Source organism: Salmo salar, chromosome 18 (genome assembly GCF_965601325.2).
Source record: "Salmo salar chromosome 18, fSalSal1, whole genome shotgun sequence".
Classification (NCBI taxonomy): domain Eukaryota; kingdom Metazoa; phylum Chordata; class Actinopteri; order Salmoniformes; family Salmonidae; genus Salmo; species Salmo salar.
This window is the reverse complement of record NC_138308.1, coordinates 29537044-29558319: the sequence shown is the minus strand read 5'-3', so window position 1 is coordinate 29558319 and position 21276 is coordinate 29537044. Positions and strand designations below refer to the sequence as shown.

Sequence of the window (21276 nt, the reverse complement as noted above, 5' to 3'; positions counted from 1 at the left end):
ATTTGGTACTTGAATCAAATGTGAAGAAATCAATAGACAACAGTCTATTCAAGCCAACACACACATATTGGAGCGTAAGATTGGAGCAGCAATTAGAGAGAAAATGCCTTGCAGACATATGGGCTGTGGGGGGACCCCTCTTTCTCTCTCTGCACACTCCTGCAGACAGACTTAACTTCCTGTAGAACTGTGAAACAAACTGACAAGGTGATGGCTGGTTTAAATACAAACACTAGTGTTTCTCTTTTTTTTTAAACCTTGAAATGTATTTTTGAATGATATACTGCTACAGCTGCTATAATAAAAGCTCTTTCCCATATTATGCTTTGATAAATATTTAGAAGAACCAACTCAAGGCCTTTAAGGATAGACATCTGAGACAGTTTATATAACATTTATAGTTAGTACCTGTATAGTACTATACATTTTCTATTACATGGGCTAGATGGAATTATGTAGCTAATGTAATTATATAATTGAATGTACCCTGTGGATTTGCTTGTAGCTTGGTGGATTATAAATTATTGCACAAATGAATCTGTATTTATTCAAATGAAACAAATGTTTCTTTATAATCACTATATAATGACCTAGTGTGGGTTTATTTTATTACAGAGACAAATATTTGATCCAGTAACAAAATATTTCACATGGATATTTTAATTTGAAAATGTATTTTAGTTCTTCAGTTTCAAGTTCTTGAAGGAAAGTACAAAAAGCAGTTCAGGTGAATATGAGTATCAAATACTGTCTAATCAAATCCATGGTTCAAATAAATACTGTCTAATCAAATCCATGGTTCAAAAACAGCAGTTTTGCGTTGTCTTAACGGCCATATCTTACATTCAATTGTCTCCACATGTCAATTGATGTGGAAAAGCTGCCATAAGATGTGTTCCCTAGAAAACATTCAATACATTTTAGTATATACGAAAAGAAAAATACATGGTTAACATTGTTGCACAATCTTTTCTTTCCCCACTATGGGAATTTAGAGCATCTTCAGAATTTGACTATTCAAGGTACCTACACACTCTCAGAAGTGGAGTGAGTTTTCTTTAGGTACATTGGTGACCACATTGGAATATCTGAATTCACTTTTTCACCCAGAGCCATACAAGGCTTCTCTCAATGTAGTGTTGTCTTCAGTCCAGAGTCACAGACAATATTATATACATCCGACCAGAGTCAAAGTATTGAAGCGTGCTTGATTTGCACTTTTGGGACCATTACATTGGTTCCATTGTACCAGGCAAACCAAACAAAGTGCAGCATACTAAGTATATCAAAGTATTTCAGATATGTATTACTAGACTCAGGTCTGATATCTACTAAAACACACCCATAGCTCTTGCCAGGTCAGCACTCTTCAACGAGCAGCTCTCCTGAAGTGTACAGCTTTCTTTTGATAGCCCTGAACCCGGTACTGAGCCTGAGTGTGTGTCTCCCACTCTGCATCTGGGGGGACACAGCCCTCCGGCCCCCAAAGAGCCTCTGCACCTTGGGCCACAACCCCCCCACCTCTGGCCGTAGCACGAGGGTGAGATGGAAGGTAGGAACCAGGTTATGGTCAACGGCTATCTGCTCCACACTACACAGTTCTCCTTGTTGGTCCCCCTGCTCCACACACAGATCAATGAGCGCCCCCTTGAGGCCGCAAGGCTCACTAGCAGCCAGATGGAGAAGCTCCCGACTGATGTTGTGCAGGAGAGGATCTGGTAGGACCAGTTTGGAGCAGCACAGGACAGTGTCTGTAGCATCGGAGAGGCTCTCGACAATGGTCTTTACAATGTGGGCACAGAGAGACTCCTCCAGTGGGCTGTAGAAGAGACCACTGTCAGACTCTGATATCATGGACATGTCTGTGACTGATCCTGGAACAGAAAAGAAAATGATAAGGCTACTTTTCATTCATTGTACTGTATAGTGCTGTAACAATCGATCTTGAGGTGAACTTTTTCATATGAAGCCTATGGATAAGCAACTATTGATGCCAAGAAAAAAAGTGTTATAGATTTAAATCTGTTTTGGAATCAATATTGCTGCATACCTTTTGTGTGATACATTATTTTTGCAACGTTGTAGCAATCCTAAATACAGCAAAGACAGTAGGCTACTCCTCACTCAGGCAAAAGGCTGCAGTGCTAAACAAACACTCACCAGTGTCACTATTCCAACTGCAATGATCTTTGTCTGCCAACCGTTGATTGATCCTTTTGATTACGGTTAGTTTCTGCACCAGATTCCCCCAGGACAACCGTTGAGAACCCAGGTCTTCCTGTGGGGAGGAAGGGAAACCGTCGTCCAGCGAGTTGTTATGAGAAAACGTAAAGTACATTTTTTAAACCCGTTGACGGTGAAATAATAAATAAAATAAGTGCTAAGAGCGCTATGTCTTTCACCACCAACCAGACCAGCTGGACTACACCAAAGACAATAATAGAATGGAACTAGCTAAATAAATAGCCGCGTAAACACTCCTCCCACATATGCCTACCGACCAATCAGATGATCTCGCACGTTCCCAACGTCCTAACTTAACGTATTAGCGAGTGCCAAGGTCGTCACTAGTTACCACAGCCACAAGATCATAAAGCCCGCCTATTTCTAAAATTCACATTTTTTTAAATCTGATTTTAAACCTAACCCTTACCTTAACCACACTGCTAACCGTATACCTAACCTTAAATTAAGAAGAAACAAATTTGCTTGCATTAATGTTTCCAATATAGCCAATATTTACTTTGTAGCTGTGGTAACTACTGGAAACCAGCTTGCCTTGTAACATTTTGTGTCCTTTGATGAAGCCCCCCACCTCCCGGAGCCCCGAGCCCTGTGCCCCACCCCCTCTCAGCTCCACCCCTCTCAATTTTACTGTCAAACGCCACGAAACCCACGTAACCCACGTACCAAAAGATAGTATCGACTATCCCCACACCAACCCTTGAAATGTACACAATTTGGTATTTCTCAAGGGAGAAAATCACATTTGGAGACAGTGCATGCACTGTAATACTATGTCATGACCCTTGAACAGTAAACTTTCCCAGTTTTGGGGAGAAGTGAGCTACATGTTGTTCAACTGGTAATTTAACTACATTTTGCAGTAGCTTGGTGGTAGTTTAAAAAGTAGTTAATTACTTTTTGACATCTAGCAGTGTAGCTAACTACTGGAACTACACACTACTTATTTTGCTAAAATAAAATATGGGTAAAGTAGGTAACAGCCTAATTTCCTTTCTTTTTTTGGTATCAGACCTGCCTAATTCTCACTTGAACATAATTTTTGTGTTTAATATGCTAAATTACAGATTGTATTAACATATAAAGTGATTTGTTCTTATAATTTGTAGTCTATGACCTTTCAGATTTTGCCTAAATATGATCATGTTTCACAGAGAAGTTTGGATGTAGTGAACTACTTTTTCAAAGTCATTTAGTTAAGTAAACTATATTTTTTCTTAACGGTAGCTTTAGTGTAGCTTAATCTTCCAGTGTGAAATAATTGGTAACCTATATTTTCAGAGTAGCTACCCCAACACTGAATGTTTCTAGTTATTTCATGACATTTAATTTAAGCTTTGTTTTCTGATATGTTGGGCATGTATGCTACCTAGGCACATCTTGAGTAATTTGACATATCTACAAGGCCTCATTTATAAACGTAGCGTATACAAAATATACCCCAATACATGTGTGCACCAGTTTTCACACAAAAGTTGGCATTTTTTGTTTTTTTAAACTCTTTTTTAACTTTTTTTTAACTCTTTATCGAGTTAATCACAGTTTTAGCTGTGATTAATCATGATTAATCTCAAATTCAGAATTTGCTCAAATTGAGCTGTACTTAAGATTGTTTTTATATGAAAAGCATTACAACAATTTGTATGTCTTAATTTTGTCCATAGTAATGGTTAGCAAAATCAGGAAAATTGATGAAGCACACTTTCTTTAACCTCTATTGTTTTGACATCACATTGCTGTTTTTAGCTGTAGACCTATAAATGTATGTTTTGCGTGTATTTTGAAAGCTTTCAGACAATGCGATTAATCACGATAAAGATTAAATATGCATTAAAATTACAAAAAGTTGACTGGAGTTAACTAAGCTCTGACAGCCCTAATAAAAACTGAACTTGATATGAGAATGTGCGTAACTCCCTGCAAACTTTAGACCATGCGTTTGCACAATATCTAGTGGTTGAAGTGTTACATTGTAAGCAGGCAAGTAGATTTTGTGAAAGCGGGGGATAAGATGACATGCCTTGGCAAAACAAACGGAAAATTCCAAGCATTTGCCGTCAGTGAGAAGAAAAAATCTATTATTTTATCTTTGCAATCTAGAAATAATAATTGAATAATAATTAGAAATATGAATATATTTAAATATATATATTTCCTGTTTATTTATTTCATTTCATTTATTTCCTTTCCATTTGGTATTTTATTAAGATCGACATTAGCTTTTGCAAAAGCAGCAGCTACTCTTCTTGGGGTCCACACAAAACATGAAACATGTCATAATACAGAATGTTAATGGACAAGAACAGCTCAAGGACAGAACTACATCAATAAAAAAATAAAAAAAGCCACACGTAGCCTATATATCAATGCAAACACACAAACTATCTAGGTCAAATAGGGGAGAGGCGTTGTGCCTCGAGGTGTTGCTTTATCTGTTTTTGGAACCAGATTTGCTGTTTATTTGAGCAAAATGAGATGGAAGGAAGTTCCATGCAATAAGGGCTCTATATATATTTCTTGAATTTGTTCTGGATTTGGAGACTGTGTAAAGACCCCTGGTGGCATGTCTGGTGGGATAAGTGTGTGTGTCAGAGCTGTGTATAAGTTGACTATGCAAACAATGTGGGATTTTCAACACATTAATGTTTCTTATAAAAAGAAGAAGTGATGCAGTCAGTCTCTCCTCAACTCTTAGCCAAGAGAGACTGGCATGTATAATATTTAAATCAGCCCTCTGATTACAATTAAGAGAAAAACGTGCTGCTCTGTTCTGGGCCAGCTGCAGCTTAACTAGGTCTTTCCTTGCAGCACTGGACCACACAACTGGACAATAATCAAGATTAGAAAAAACTAGAACCTGCAGAACTTTCTTTTTGGAGTGTGGTGTCCAAAAAGCAGAGCATTTCTTTATTACGGCAAGACCTCTCCCCATCTTTACAACCACTGAATCCATATGTTTTGATCATGACACTTTACAATCTAAGGTAACGCCAAGTAATTTAGTCTCCTCAACTTGTTCAACAGCCGCACCATTCATTACCAGATTCAGCTGAGGTCTAGCACTTAAGGAATTATTTGTACCAAATACAATGCTCTTAGTTTTAGAGATTTTCAGGACCAGTTTATTACTGGCCACCCATTCCAAAACAGACTGCAACTCTTTGTTAAGGGTTTCAGTGACTTCATTAGCTGTGGTTGCTGATACATATACAGTTGAAGTTGGAAGTTTACATACACTTACGTTGGAGTCATTAAAACTCGTTTTTCAACCACTCCACAAATTTCCTGTTAACAAACTATAGTTTTGGCAAGTCGGTTAGGACATCTACTTTGTGCATGACACAAGTATTTTTTCCAACAATTGTTTAGACAGATTATTTCACTTATAATGAACTGTATCACAATTCCAGTGGGTCAGAAGTTTACATACACTAAGTTGACTGTGCCTTTAAACAGCTTGGAAAATTCCAGAAAATGATGTCATGGCTTTAGAAGCTTCTGATAGGCTAACTGACATTATTTGAGTCAATTGGAGGTTTATCTGTGGATGTATTTCAAGGCCTACCTTTAAACTCAGTGCCTTTTTGCTTGACATCATGGGAAAATCAAAAGAAATCAGCCAAGACCTCTGAAAAAAATGTGTAGACCTCCACAAGTCTGGTTCATCCTTGGGATCAATTTCCAATCGCCTGAAGGTACCACGTTCATCTGTACAAACAATAGTATGCAAGTATAAACACCATGGGACCACGCAGCCGTCATACCGTTCAGGAAGGAGACGTGTTCTGTCTCCTTGAGCTGAAGGTACTTTGGTGCGAAAAGTGCAAATCAATCCCAGAACAACAGCAAAGGACCTGTGAAGATGCTGGAGGAAACAGGTACAAAAGTATCTATATCCACAGTAAAATCGAGTCCTATATCGACATAACCTGAAAGGCCGCTCAGCAAGGAAGAAGCCACTGCTCCAAAACCGCCATAAAAAAGCCAGACTACGGTTTGCAAATGCACATGGGGACAAAGATCGTACTTTTTGGAGAAATGTCTTCTGGTCTGATGAAACAAAAATAGAACTGTTTGGCCATAATGACCATTGTTATGATTGGAGGAGAAAGAGGGAGGCTTGCAAGCCGAAGAACACCATCACAACCGTGAAGCACGGGGGTGGCAGCATCATGTTGTGGGGGTGCTTTGCTGCAGGAGGGACTGGTGAACTTCACAAAATAGAAATCATCATGAGGAAGGACAATTACGTGGATATATTGAAGCAACATCTGAAGACATCAGTCAGGAAGTTAAAGCTTGGTCAAAAATGGGTCTTCCAAATGGACAATGACCCCAAGCATACTTCCAAAGTTGTGGCAAAATGGCTTAAGGACAACAAAGTCAAGGTATTGGAGTGGCCTTCACAAAACCCTCACCTCAATCCTATAGAAAATTTGTGGGCAGAACTGAAAATGCTTATTGAGTGTATGTAAACTTCTGACCAACTGGGAATGTGATGGAAGAAATAAAAGATGAAATAAATCATTCACTCTACTATTATTCTGACATTTCACATTCTTAAAATAAAGTGGTGATCCTAACTGACCTAAGACAGGGAATTTTTACTAGGATTAAATATCAGGAATTGTGAAAAACTGAGTTTAAATGTATTTGTCTAAGGTGTATGTAAACTTCCGACTTCAACTGTATGGTTTAATCATCAGCATACATGGACACACATGCTTTGTTTAATGCCAGTGGCAGGTCATTGTTAAAAGTAGAAAAGAATAGAGAGCCTAGAGAGCTGAGCTGTGGTACACCACACTTTATATGTTTGACATTAGAGAAGCTTCCATCAAATAAAACCCTTTGAGTTCTATTAGACAGATAGCTCTGAATCCACATTATGGCAGAGGTTGAAAAGCCATAGCACATATGTTTTTTCAACAACAGGCTATGGTCAATAATATAAAAGGCTGCACTTAAATCTATCAGTACAGCTCCCACAATCTTCTTATTATCAATTTCTTTCAACCAATCATCATTCATTTGTGTCAGTGACATGTTGAGTGCCCTTCTCAATAAGCATGCTGAAAGTCTGTTGTTAATTTGTTTACAGAGAAATAGCATTGTATTTGGTCAAACACAATTATTTTCCAACAGTTTGCTAAGAGCAGGCAGCAAGCTTATAGTTCTGCTGTTAGAACCAGTAAAAGCCGCTTTACCACTCTTGGGTAGCATATTTACTTTGGCTTCCCTCCAGGCCTGAGGACAAGAACTTTCCTCTAGGCTCAGATAACAAATATGACAGATAGGAGTGGCTATAGAGTCAGCTACCATCCTCAGTAGCTTTCCATCTAAGTTGTCAATGCCAGGAGGTTTGTCATTTTTGATCAATAACAATAATTTCCCCACCTCTCCCACACTAACTTTACAAATTTCAAACTTGTAATGATTTTCTTTCTTTATTTGTTTTTTTTATGCATGAATACAATTGCTCACTGTTCATTGTTGGCATTTCCTGCCTAAGTTTGTCCACTTTGCCAATGAAATAATCATTCAAATAATTGGCAACATCAAATGGTTTTGTGATGAATAAGCCTTTTGATTCGATGAAAGATGGAGTTGAATTTGTCTATCTGCCCATAATTTCATTTAAAGTACTCCAACGTTTTTTTCCCATCATTCTTTATATCATTGATCTTGGCTTCATAATAAAGTTTCTTCTTCTTTTTGTTGAGTTTAGTCACATAAATTCTCAATTTGCAGTAAGTTAGCCAGTCAGATGTGCAGCCAGACTTATTAGCCACTCCTTTTGCCCCATCTCTTTCAACCATACCGTTTTTCAATTCCTCATCAATCCATGGAGCCTTAACTGTTCTAACAGTCAGTTTCTTAACAGTTGCATGTTTATAAATAATTGGAAGAAGCAATTTCATAAATTCATCAAGTGCGGCGTCTGGATGCTCCTCATTAATCACATCAGACCAACAAATATTTTTAACATCATCCACATAAGAGTCACAATAAAATATTTTGTATGATCTCTTAAACACTATTATAGGCACAGCTGTTTGAACTTTGGCTTAAGCATAAAAAAGCATAACACATACGTTTTTTCAGCAACAGGCTATGGTCAATAATATCAAAGGCTGTGGGAACCACACATGCGTAGATCATCCGTTCAACTACTCTGCATCTCACAAAGACACGGCGGTTGGAACCAAAAATCTCAAATTTGGACTCATTAGACCAAAGGACAGATTTCCACCGGTCTAATATCCATTGCTTGTGTTTCTTGGCCCAAGCAAAGTCTCTTCTTCTTATTGGTGTCCTTTAGTAGTGGTTTCTTTGCAGCAATTCAACCATGAAGGCCTGATTCACACAGTCTCCTCTGAGCAGTTGATGTTGAGATGTGTCTGTTACTTAAACTCTGTGAAGCATTTATTTGGACTACAATTTCTGAGGCTGGTAACTCCAATGAACTTATCCTCTGCAGCAGAGGTAACTCCGGGACATTCTTTCCTGTGGCGGTCTTCATGAGAGCCAGTTTCATCATATTGCTTGATGGTTTTTGGACTGCACTTGAAGAAATTTTCAAAGCTCTTGAAATGTCCAGGAATGACTAGACTTCATGTCTTAAAGTAATGATGGACTGTCATTTCTCTTTGCTTATTTTAGCTTTTCTTGCATTAATATGGACTTGGTCTTTTACCAAATAGGGCTCTCTTCTGTATACCAACCCTACCTTGTCACAACACAACTGTGTCAGGTCTACTCCTGCTCCTCCCCTCCAGTGTTCGATGTCACCGGTTTACTAACCACCGGTCCAGGTATTCATCATTACGCGCACCTGCTCTTCATCAATAGGCACACCTGGACTCCATTACTTCACTGATTACCTCCTCTATATCTGTCACTCCCTGAGTTCCATTTCCCAGTCAGTATTGACTATGTGGTTCATATCTGTACGCTAATCAAGTATCTTGTATTGTGCCGCTTATTATTAAACTCACCACCTGCGCTTGCTTCCAGCATCCACGTTACAGAATACTGCCTCACCAAATGGAAGCAGCAGGAAATCAGGACACCTCCCAGATGGTTGACGAACTGGGATACCTACTTCGTAAGCAACACGACCAGCTGGCAAACCTGGGGACGGCTATAGAAGAGGTTCTTCAAAGTTTTGAACATGCCAGAGAGGCGTTGCCCTCCACTAGTGGAGGATACCCACCAGTCAAGCCAGCACATCAGTCCATTCAGCAGTCCGCCCAGGTCAGCAACGCACGTTTGTCTCTTCCAGATAAATATAAGGAATCCCATCTGAATGTTATGGCTTCTTACTCCAGTGCTCCCTATATTTTGCGCATCAGATGGGAGCCCCCACCACCAAGAGGTCCAAGGTAGCCATGGTTATTTCTCTGCTGACTTGGTGGGTGTTGGAGTGGGCTATGGCCATCTGGGAAAGAGGAGAGGAGGAGCTGGCTTCATATGAGGGGTTCAGGGCTCTGTTCAGAGGTATTTTTGATCATCCACTGGAGGGTAGAGAGGGGGGTGAGCTGCTACTCCAACTACGGCAGCATAACTAGATCACTGCCGAGTACGCACTCACCCTCCATACAGTAGCAGCATCCAGCGGATGGAATGAGACGGCGCTCCGTATGCTTTTCCGAAGAGGACTGCACATGGAGGTCCAAACGGAACTGGCATGTCCTGACGACTACCACTCCTTGGACGCACGATGGCCATCTGGTTGGATAATCTACTTTGGGAGCGTCGGTACCCACATCGCTTCTCTCCCTCCCTCAGTGAACACTCTGATGCAGAGCCTGAACCTATGGAGGTAGGGGTCACATGCCTCTCCACGGCAGAGCGGCGCAGACGGAGACAGCTGAGGCTCTGTCTCTATTGTGGTCAGGGGGGCACCAGCTTCAGCAGTGTCCGGTACGTCCCAACTTGGGATCCATGAGAGCAGAGGGACGGTCACGTTATCTTCCACCTCCTTGGGCAGGTGTGAGTATCCCATCTTCATCAGTTTCTGTTAAGCCCTTTTTAGCTGGCTGTCCCTCATGTACTGTTTCTACAGTGCTAGTGGATTCCGGTGCCACGGAACTTTATTAATCAGACCCTTGCCTCCTCTCTGAACATCCGCTCTCCTCTCCGTTTCTGGTTCAAGCCCTTGATATTCGGCTACTTGGATCCGGAACCATCACACACATCCCCACACCACTCACCCTCACTGTGGAGTCCATTCATCAGGAAACCATCCCCTTCATCACTAGTGCACCAGCTCACAAGATCATTATCCAATGCCATAACCCCACCATCTCATGGTCAAGGATGCAAATCCCGGACTGGTCACCCGAATGCCGGAGGATCTGTTTTCATGTTCCCTCTCGTGTCGTAGCCCCTGTGGTCTGGGACGTAGATGTGGACATTCGCCAGGCTCTGGAGAGGGAACCCACTCCCACTACCTGTTCTCCTGAGCGCATCTACATTCCCATGGAGGTAAGGGAGCGACTGTTGTCCTGGGCACGCACAGCTGTTGTCGCTGGACATCTTGGGATCACCCGTACTATACAATCACTCTCTGAAAAGTACTGGTGGCCCGCCTTGGTGCAGGACGTTACTCGCTGCGTCAACTCCGGTTCTGTGTGTGCCCAAACTAAGTCTCCCCGGCACGCTGCAGCAGGGAAATTCCTTCCCCTTTCCTTCCCGTGCCTCAGCGTCCCTGGTCTCATCTGTTCATTGACTATTACCAATCTCCCCCCTCTGACGGTTTCACCAACATTCTGGTGGTTGTAGACAGAGTTTCTAAATCATGCCGGTTTATTCCTCCCTCTGATCTCCCTACCTCTGTTCCAGCAGGTCTTCCGGCACTATGGCCTTCCGGAGGATATCGTCTCTGACCGTGGCCCCAATTCACATCACGGGTATGGAGGGCTTTAATAGAGAACCTGGGGGTCATGGTCAGCCTCACTTCCGGGTACCATCCTCAGTCCAACGGGCAGGTGGAGAGGATGAACCAGGAGCTGCGGAGGTTCCTGAGGAGTCACTGCCAGGACCGGCAGGGGGTGGGCCTGATTCATTCCCTAGGCGGAATATGCCCAGAATTCATTGTCACGCCTCCACCGGGCTTACTCCCTTCCAGTGTGTCCTGGGTTATAAACCGGCCCTGGCTCCGTGGATTCCGAGCCAGACCGAGGCCCCTGCGGTGGACGAATGGTTTCAGCGCACAGGAGGTTTGGAGGGATGCTCTGGTGTGCCGTCCATCGACAGAAGGAGCAGGCGGATTGCCACCACAGTGAGGCGCCCGTGTTACATTCTGGTGATTGTGTCTGGCTCTCCACCAGGAACCTCCCACTCTGCCTGCCCTGCAAGAAGCTGAGCCCCCGGTTTGTGGGACCGTTCAAGTTTTTCCAGAGGTTCAACCAGGTGAGGTATAGGTTACAGCTTCCAGTTGACTGCTGTAGCTCACCTTCGTTTCATGTCTCCCTTCTCAGGCCATTGGTTCCTGGTCCCCTGGCTGGTGCTGTCCCCCATGCCCTCCCTCGACATCAAGGGGAGGGGTGTCCCGCCTATGCCGTCAGATCCCTACTGGACTGACGACGTCGTGGGGGTCTGCTCTAGTACCTAGTGGACTAGGAGGAGTACCGCCCAGAGGAGTGGTGTTGGGTTCCAGTGGTGGACACTCTGGACCCCAACATCATCCATGATTTCCATCTTCACCGGCCCACTCCTCGTTCTCAGGGGCCGGCGTCGTTCTGCGCCTTGTGCCATGCGTCTAGGAAGGTGTACAGTCACGTATACTCCCCCTCCGGCGTTCGACGTCATAGGTTTACTAAGCACCGGTCCTGGCATTCATCATTACGCACACCTGCGCTTCATCAGTAGGCACACCTGGACTCCATCACTTCACTGATTACCTCCCCTATATCTGTCACTCCCTGAGTTCCATTCCCAAGCAGTATTGACTGTGTTTCTTGTCAGTACACTACTCATGTATCTTGTATTGTTACATTTATTAAACTTACCATCTGCACTTGCTTCCCGACTCCCATCGTCCACGTTACAAACTGATTGGCTCAAATGCATTAAGGAAAGAAATTCCACAAATTAACTTTTAACAAGGCATACCTGTTAATTGAAATGGATTCCAGGTGACTACTTTATGAAGCTGGTTGAGTGTGCAAATTTGTCATCAAGGCAAAGGGTGGCTTCTTTGAAGAATCTCAAATATAAAATATATTTTGAGTTGTGTAACACTTGTTTGGTTGCTACATGATTCCATATGTGTTATTTCATGGTTCTGATGTCTTCACTGTTAGTCTACAATGTAGAAAATAGTAAAAATAAAGAAACCATTTTATGAGTAGGTGTGTCAACTTTTGGCTGGTACTGTATGTTCCTCAAGTTCTTGGCTCTTTACAGAACAGCTACCTTGAACCTCAGGATCTTGACTATCGGCCAGGGCCTCTCACCTGGGCCGGGGGTGGGTTTTCCAGTCCTGTGGTCCATCTTCAATTTCTCAGATCATTTCCCTCGCTTTGTCCTCAGACTCCATCTAGGTCTCGTGGAGATTCTGCAATTCTGTCCACAACCATGTTCTGCCTTGATTGTCCCTTGAGTCTGATTTATCCGTCATGGATTCACACACAGAACTGATGTCCTCTTAATGGCTTACAGATTGCTGTCATCTTGCCGTCATGTCTGCTCCTGTTCTTCCACCGCCAGGCTGCCCTGCATTACGTACTCCTGCCGCCATCATTTACACACACCTGCCTTCCCTCGTCATGTGCTTCAGCGATACTGGACTCAATCACCTGTTTATTACCTCCCCTATATTTGTCAGTTCCCCAGCTGTTCCCTGCTGCTGCATTGTTATATGTCTGTGTTACCCGTGTGTTGACGCTGTTCCTGTCTTGTTCTGTCTGTTCCCGAATAAATGACTGACTCCCCGTACCTACTTCTCCTGTCCGACGTCGGCCCTTACATCGTTCTCCTGTTTCAACTCATTGAGCTGACCCTGGGAGAACTGCAAACTGTTCCTCAGGTCCTGGACCTCTCTGGTCAGATCTTCCATTATTTTATTAGTTGAATCCACCAGTATTTGGACAAAACACTTGAAGCTATTTTCCTGTAACAACTGCTTGTAGAACTCTTTTTGGTTGTTTAAAAGATCCTTCACCTGTGATAGAGAGACACCACTGTCCTCAACGGTACTCCCGCTGGCTTTGGTCTTTGTCATGTTAGCAACGTAGGTTACACTGTTACTCCTCGCAGGTCACAGGGAAGATTGAAAACAAACAGCAGGGATCTAGACAGCCACAAACCCGGGACAATCCGCGATCCCAGCCACAATGGCTAACCGCATCGCGAGCTGTGTTCAATCCCTCAAGAAAACCATACTAGCTTGATAGGCAGCTAGCTAGTAGCTAGGCTAGCTACTACGCCAAATAGCTCAGACCCAGCCTTAGTCGGCACTGGACAGAGAGTAGCAGTCCCAGCAACTGATGCCAAAAAAATAACCTTTCCAATACACACTCAAAACAACAAACCGAGCTCTCCCTCGTTGTTCGTTCAACAGGATCGCCCATGATCATTGTAGAAAAATTATCACACACACATAGGTTCTATGTATTAAAGTCAGTTGACAAGACATACTGCATTTATTTTAATTTTGACTCCAATGGGACACAATGGTCATGTAGATATGACCATAAAATTGCAACCATCGATGGCTACCAGATTATCAGCTGGGCTTAGTTTTTCAAAATGTTTAATCTAGATCAGATTATCCCGAGTCTGTAAAACTGCATTTAGACTGTAACACAATTCTGATCTTTTTTTCCACTAAATTGTTATTTTGACCAATCAGATCAGTTCTAAAAACAGATCTGATGTTGAAGAAATCTGATGTGAATGGTCAAAAGACCAATTAGTGGAAAATATATCAGAGTTGGGCTGGCTAACTAAACGCAGCCTAATATTATTTTGTTGCAATCCAGGATCAGATCAATCTGGCTGTTTTTGAGCAGGTTTTTCAGAAAATAATCTGATAATAATTTTGATCCAGATACCACAATATAAAAATCACAGAATCCATAGTGCATTGAACAGGCCTAGACCATGCCATCTACTAGACAGGTTAGGGTACTACTTCTACACTGTAAACTACATACATGAAGGTACCTAAGATGAAACATAATATAGCCTGCATATCACTTGTAAGTACATTAATTTATTTGACACTTCTCAATATAACTGACCACATACCAGGGGAGAACGACTGCCCCCTCATTGAAACCACGGAATTTCAAGGCCAATCGCGGTACTACAGGCATTCTTAGCAGAAAACATGATCCCCCATGAAAGTGTATGGAAATATGGCAATCTTCATGTAAACATTTTTTTTAAGACAATCATGGTACAAATAATTGCTTCTAATACATCAGATGTATGTCCTTGAAACGATTATTTTAATATCGCACTCAAAACAAGACGATAATGTACAGGTAACTGCCAAAAATAATGGAAACACGATTAAATGAGGGATACAAAGGATATTGAAAGCAGGTGCTTCCACACAGGTGTGTTCCTTAGTTAATTAAGCAATTAACATCCCATCATGCTTAGGGTCATTTGTAAAAATGCTGTGCAGGGCATTATTTTGGCTACCATGTCTATGCCCCATAGGATGACATTGCCCCCATCCACAGGGCACGAGTGGTCACTGAATGGTTTGATAAGTGTGAAAACAATATAAGCCATATACTATGGCATTCTCAGTCACCAGATCTCAACCCAACTGAACACTTATGGGAGATTCTGGAGCTGCGCCTGAGACAGCATTTTCCACCACCATCAACAAAACACCAAATGATGGAATTTATCATAGACATCCCTCCAATATACCCTTGTAGAATCTATGCCAAGGTCCAAGGTTCTGACTCATTGAAGACACTTTATGTTGGTGTTTCCTTTATTTCGGCAGTTACCTGTAGATGCAGCCTGCAGTACCATAGTCGGCCTTCAACATGAGATACTTAATAATGAGAGGGGGCAGCACTGAGCTAGCCTGCAACATCACTTCCCATGGTAGCTCAAACTGTGCATGTTATGTTTGAGACGCCATCTTAACCGACTTCATCTGGTTTCAATGCGCTATTGAGTCTTCACATAGGAATTATCCAGATTTTCAGCAACAAAACTATTCTAATCACTAGCTTTTGAGTTTTGACACAAAACAACACTTAATCCTGATTAAAGGACAGATCGGATGACCAAATCCAAATCCATATCTGGATGATCAGAATAAAAAAATTATGTTTTGAAGTTTCCAATTGTAACATTTAATCCAAACCGATTGCTGAAATGCGATCAGAAAAGTGTTCCCAGATGTGCCGTGGCTTTAAGAACTATCATCATTACCCCATCTTCTTGGGGGTCCCTAGTTACCACAACCACAAAGTAATAAAGCTTGCCCATTTCTAAAATGTTTCTTTTTACAATCTGGCCCCAACCTTAACCCTAACCTTAATCACACTGCTAACCTTATGCCTAACCCAAACCTTAAGTTAAAACCCATTATTTATTTTATTTTTTTATAAATGTTTACAATATAGCCAATTTTGACTTTGTATCTGTGCTTGGTGGGTATTATCAAATCGTTGCAAAATCACATCTTAAAATGGTGTAATATATGGCCAGCTTTAGTCCTGCTTGCTACCTAAATCTTTCAAGGTTCGTCCTCTGGTGGGTATTAAGATCGGAACAACATTATCCAACTTTCAAGCAGACTAAGGACGATTTATCTATTTGACAATCATTCCGTACCATAGCTGCGGGAAGTAGGGGTGCTGAGGGTGCTGCATCACCCCTGAGAAATCAGGAATACATTTAAAAAATGTAATATTTAAAATAAAAATATATTTTTACTAGTCCTGTATTAGCCATCCTTTATAGCCGTCTGTAGCACTTGTAAAATGTTTTCGTACCACTCCCACCCCCAAACATCTTTCTGTGGCTATGTTCCGTACAACTGAAATAAAGTATTTCCTTGTTTACCGCGGAAAACTTACTGTGGCAATGATTACCCGACATGTTATATGAATGAAACACTAACGTTGGTGTAGCCTACTTTAATTATTTTATTAGTCTCCAATTTATGTAATCCATTAAATACAACAAGAAATGTGTCTCATATGGTCATTTCTTATCAAGATCAAGGTTAAAAATCTCTAGACTGCACATATTTGAAATGTGTAATTTTCTGAAGTAATACACTACTCAAAAAAATAAAGGGAACACTTAAACAACACAATATAACTCCAAGTCAATCACACTTCTGTGAAATCAAACTGTCCACTTAGGAAGCAACACTGATTGACAATACATTTCACATGCTGTTGTGCAAATGGAATAGACAACAGGTGGAAATTATAGGCAATTAGCAAGGCACCCCAAATAAAGGAGTGGTTCTGCAGGTGGTGACCACAGACCACTTCTCAGTTCCTATGCTTCCTGGCTGATGGTTTGGTCACTTTTGAATGCTGGCGGTGCTTTCACTCTAGTGGTAGCATGAGACGGAGTCTACAACCCACACATGTGGCTCAGGTAGTGCAGCTCATCCAGGATGACACATCAATGCGAGCTGTGTCTGTCAGCGTAGTGTCCAGAGCATGGAGGCGCTACCAGGAGACAGGCCAGTACATCAGGAGACGTGGAGGAGGCCGTAAGAGGGCAACAACCCAGCAGCAGGACCGCTACCTCTGCCTTTGTGCAATGAGGAGCAGGAGGAGCACTGCCAGAGCCCTGCAAAATGACCTCCAGCAGGCCACAAATGTGCATGTGTCTGCTCAAACGGTCAGAAACAGACTCCATGAGGGTGGCATGAGGGCCCGACGTCCACAGGTGGGGGTTGTGCTTACAGCCCAACACCGTGCAGGACGTTTGGCATTTGCCAGAGAACACCAAGATTGGCAAATTCGCCACTGGCGCCCTGTGCTCTTCACAGATGAAAGCATGTTCACACTGAGCACATGTGACAGACGTGACAGAGTCTGGAGACGCCGTGGAGAACGTTCTGCTGCCTGCAACATCCTCCAGCATGACCGGTTTGGCGGTGGGTCAGTCATGGTGTGGGGTGGCATTTCTTTGGGGGGCCACACAGCCCTCCATGTGCTCGCCAGAGGTAGCCTGACTGCCATTAGGTACCGAGATGAGATCCTCAGACCCCTTGTGAGACCATATGCTGGTGCGGTTGGCCCTGGGTTCCTCCTAATGCAAGACAATGCTAGACCTCATGTGGCTGGAGTGTGTCAGCAGTTCCTGCAAGAGGAAGGCATTGATGCTATGGACTGGCCCGCCCGTTCCCCAGACCTGAATCCAATTGAGCACATCTGGGACATCATGTCTCGCTCCATCCACCAACGCCACGTTGCACCACAGACTGTCCAGGAGTTGGGGGATGCTTTAGTCCAGGTCTGGGAGGAGATCCCTCAGGAGACCATCCGCCACCTCATCAGGAGCATGCCCAGGCGTTGTAGGGAGGTCATACAGGCACATGGAGGCCACACACACTACTGAGCCTCCTTTTGACTTGTTTTAAGGACCTTACATCAAAGTTGGATCAGCCCGTAGTGTGTTTTTCCACTTTCATTTTGAGTGTGACTCCAAATCCAGACCTCCATGGGTTGATAAATTGGATTTCCATTGATTATTTTTGTGTGATTTTGTTGTCAGCACATTCAACTATGTAAAGAAAAAAGTATTTAATAAGATTATTTCTTTCATTCAGATCTAGGATGTGTTGTTTAAGTGTTCCCTTTATTTTTTTGAGCAGTATATATACATATATACATACATATACACACATATATACATACATATATACATACATATATATACACATATACACACACATACACATATATATATACATACATACATACATACATACATACACACACATATACATATATATATGCATTCATTTGGACCCGGATTGGTCTTCTAAAATCAAGACCTGTACTGATTTGATCAGCATCACAAGGAGGAGGCAGAGTTTGCAGTAACCATAGAAACGCCATGCTTTTTGTGGAGAGAGGGCCTCCTGGTATTAGAAGGTCAAAGGTTAGAAAATCTGACTGTGGATGTGTTTTAGAAATGGAGTGCGCTGTGTTGGATGGGAGTAATATAATGTAGTGAGTTTACTTGTTTTGTTTAAAATGTTTTTAACAGAATCCCCTCACCACACACACACACACACACACACACACACACACACACAAAAAGACAGGGGTGTACTTAGCTTAGGCCGTCCCAGTGCTGGCTAGACTAACATTGCATAACGCTGCAGATAGAAACAGAGTTTACAGATTGGATATGGTTCTCTCCATGCTACAATATCTGTCTGTAGAACATTGCAGTGTTCCATCAGTTAAATGAATCCCAAATTCTTCTGAAAGAGTTTTCTCTTCACAGTAAAATACTTATGACAAAAGGATTATATCAGAACATGTTTGTTCAGAACACCATTGACTGTCATAGTTTACCAGATAAGATTGTAATGGTTGATAAGTGAACAGCTAGTATGGCAACATTTCAACATATTGACCCCTGAAATGAGTCCTGTCCAGAATGCCCAGATAGTTTTGAATTACTCAACATTAGGCGGGGAGCGCACCTAGGCTATATCTGAAGTTGCTGTGTGCAGAGTAATACAATGTTAGCGTTGACATGAAGAACAGTGGGTCTCAGCGAGATTCTCCAACCATTACAGATCTGTTTCTGCCTCCTCCAGCATTAAATCACACAACCCTAAAGAGTGCATTATCTTCACTCCAAACTCCAGTCGCAGATGCAGAGTCAGGCAGAGAGAGAGACAGACAGACAGACAGACAGACAGACAGACAGACAGACAGACAGACAGACAGACAGACAGACAGACAGACAGACAGACAGACAGACAGACAGACAGACAGACAGACAGACAGACAGACAGACAGACAGACAGACAGACAGACAGACAGACAGAGGCAGAGACAGAAAGAGTGGCAGAGACAGAGAGAGTGGCAGAGGCAGAAAGAGACAGAGAGAAAGACTTCTCTCTGCTCAGGGCTGCAGTAGCTTCTAATTGAACATGGCCTCTGCTCCAAACTCCAGGCAACTCCAGAGTCAGAGAAAAAGAGAGAGAAAGAGAGAGGAGAGCCAGAGAAAAAGAGTGAGAAAGAGAGAGGCAGAAAGAGGGAAGTAAAGACAGAGATAGAAAGACAGAGGCAAGGGCAGAGGCAGACAGAGAAACAGAGGCAGAGATACAGGCAGAGGCAGAGATACAGGCAGAGACAGAGATAGACAGGCAGAGGCAGACAGAGAAACAGAAGCAGAGATACAGGCAGAGACATAAATAGGATAAACACACTACCACATCCCTATGTTTACTCAGGTCTACAGAATCTTGAGATAAGGACAGGGTTCCATTACAGGTGTGCTGGGAACTTTCATAACAAATCTTAACTTTAATTTACATAAAGAATAGACCCACATTACTGTTAAGGTCACTCCCATTACTGTCCCTCATAACTGTTCTCAAGCTTTGTCCAGCCCAGATTGCCAAGACACATTTCTTTAGGTGAGCTAATTGGATAAGATTACCTTTAACCCAACTAAACTGATTGGTACGGTTAATTTGAATGTGGAATCCCTCTGGTCTGGATTTTAGCCTTGAATGGCATCACATTTTCTCTTCAGGCACTTTACCCATAAAAAACATGTTTATAATATTAATATTATACCATAGCCTACCATGTCTGTGTATATATTCTCTTCAGGCGTTTCCCCATACAATATCAGTGCAATTATACAATATCAGTGTAATAATTCAATGTCAGAGTAATAATACAATATCAGTGTCCTAATACAATATCAGTGTAATAACACAATGTCAGTGTAGCAAAACAATATCAGTGTCATAACACAATGTCAGTGTCATAAAACAATATCATTGTAATAATATAATGTCCGTGTCAAAACAGAATAACAGTGTCTAAATACAATATCAGTGTAATTACACAATGTCATTGTCATAATAAAATGTCAGTGTGATAATACAATGTCAGTGTCATAATACAATGTCAGTGTGATAATACAATGTCAGTGTCATAATACAATGTCAGTGTGATAATAGAATGTCAGTGTCATAATAGAATGTCAGTGTCATAATACAATGTCAGTGTGATAATACAATGTCAGTGTCATAATACAATGTCAGTGTGATAATAGAATGTCAGTGTCATAATACAATGTCAGTGTGATAATACAATGTCAGTGTCATAATACAATGTCAGTGTAATAACACAATGTCAGTGTCATAATACAATGTCAGTGTGATAATAGAATGTCAGTGTCATAATACAATGTCAGTGTGATAATACAATGTCAGTGTCATAATACAATGTCAGTGTAATAACACAATGTCAGTGTCATAATACCATGTCAGTGTCATAATACAATATCAGTGTCATAATACAGTATCAGTGTCATAATACAGTATCAGTGTCATAATACAGTATCAGTGCAATAATGCAATTTCAGTGTCATAATACTGTCAGTTTATTAATACAATATCATTGTCATAATACAATATCAGTGTCAAAATAAATATCAGTGTCATAATAGAATGTCAGTGTAATAATACAATATCAATGTCATAATACAATATTTTATTTATTTATTTCACCTTTATTTAACCAGGTAGGCTAGTTGAGAACAAGTTCTCATTTACAACTGTGACCTGGCCAAGATAAAGCAGAGCAGTTCGACACATGGAATAAACAAAACATACAGTCAATAATACTGTAGAAAAAAAGAAAAAAAGTTTATGTGAGTGCAGTGAGTGCAAATGAGGTAAGATAAGGGAGATAAGGCAATAAATAGGCCATGGTGGCGAAGTAATTATAATATAGCAATTAAACACTGGAATTGTAGATGTGCAGAAGATGAATGTGCAAGTAGAGATACTGGGGTGCAAAGGAGCAAGATAAATAAAAT

At 41.7% G+C, this 21276-nt stretch overlaps 1 protein-coding gene across 1 annotated transcript; it reads right to left on the bottom strand.

Annotated features, from left to right (window-relative positions):
• Positions 1–642: 642 nt before the first annotated feature.
• LOC106577211 (DNA damage-inducible transcript 4 protein) lies at positions 643–2456 on the bottom strand. Its single transcript, XM_014155116.3, has 2 exons — positions 2161–2456; positions 643–1874 (listed from the first exon to the last, which is right to left on the bottom strand). The coding sequence occupies exons 1-2, from the start codon at positions 2336–2338 to the stop codon at positions 1360–1362; spliced, it is 693 nt and encodes a 230-aa protein (XP_014010591.1). The 5' UTR covers positions 2339–2456; the 3' UTR covers positions 643–1359.
• Between the last annotated feature and the right edge of the window lie 18820 nt (positions 2457–21276).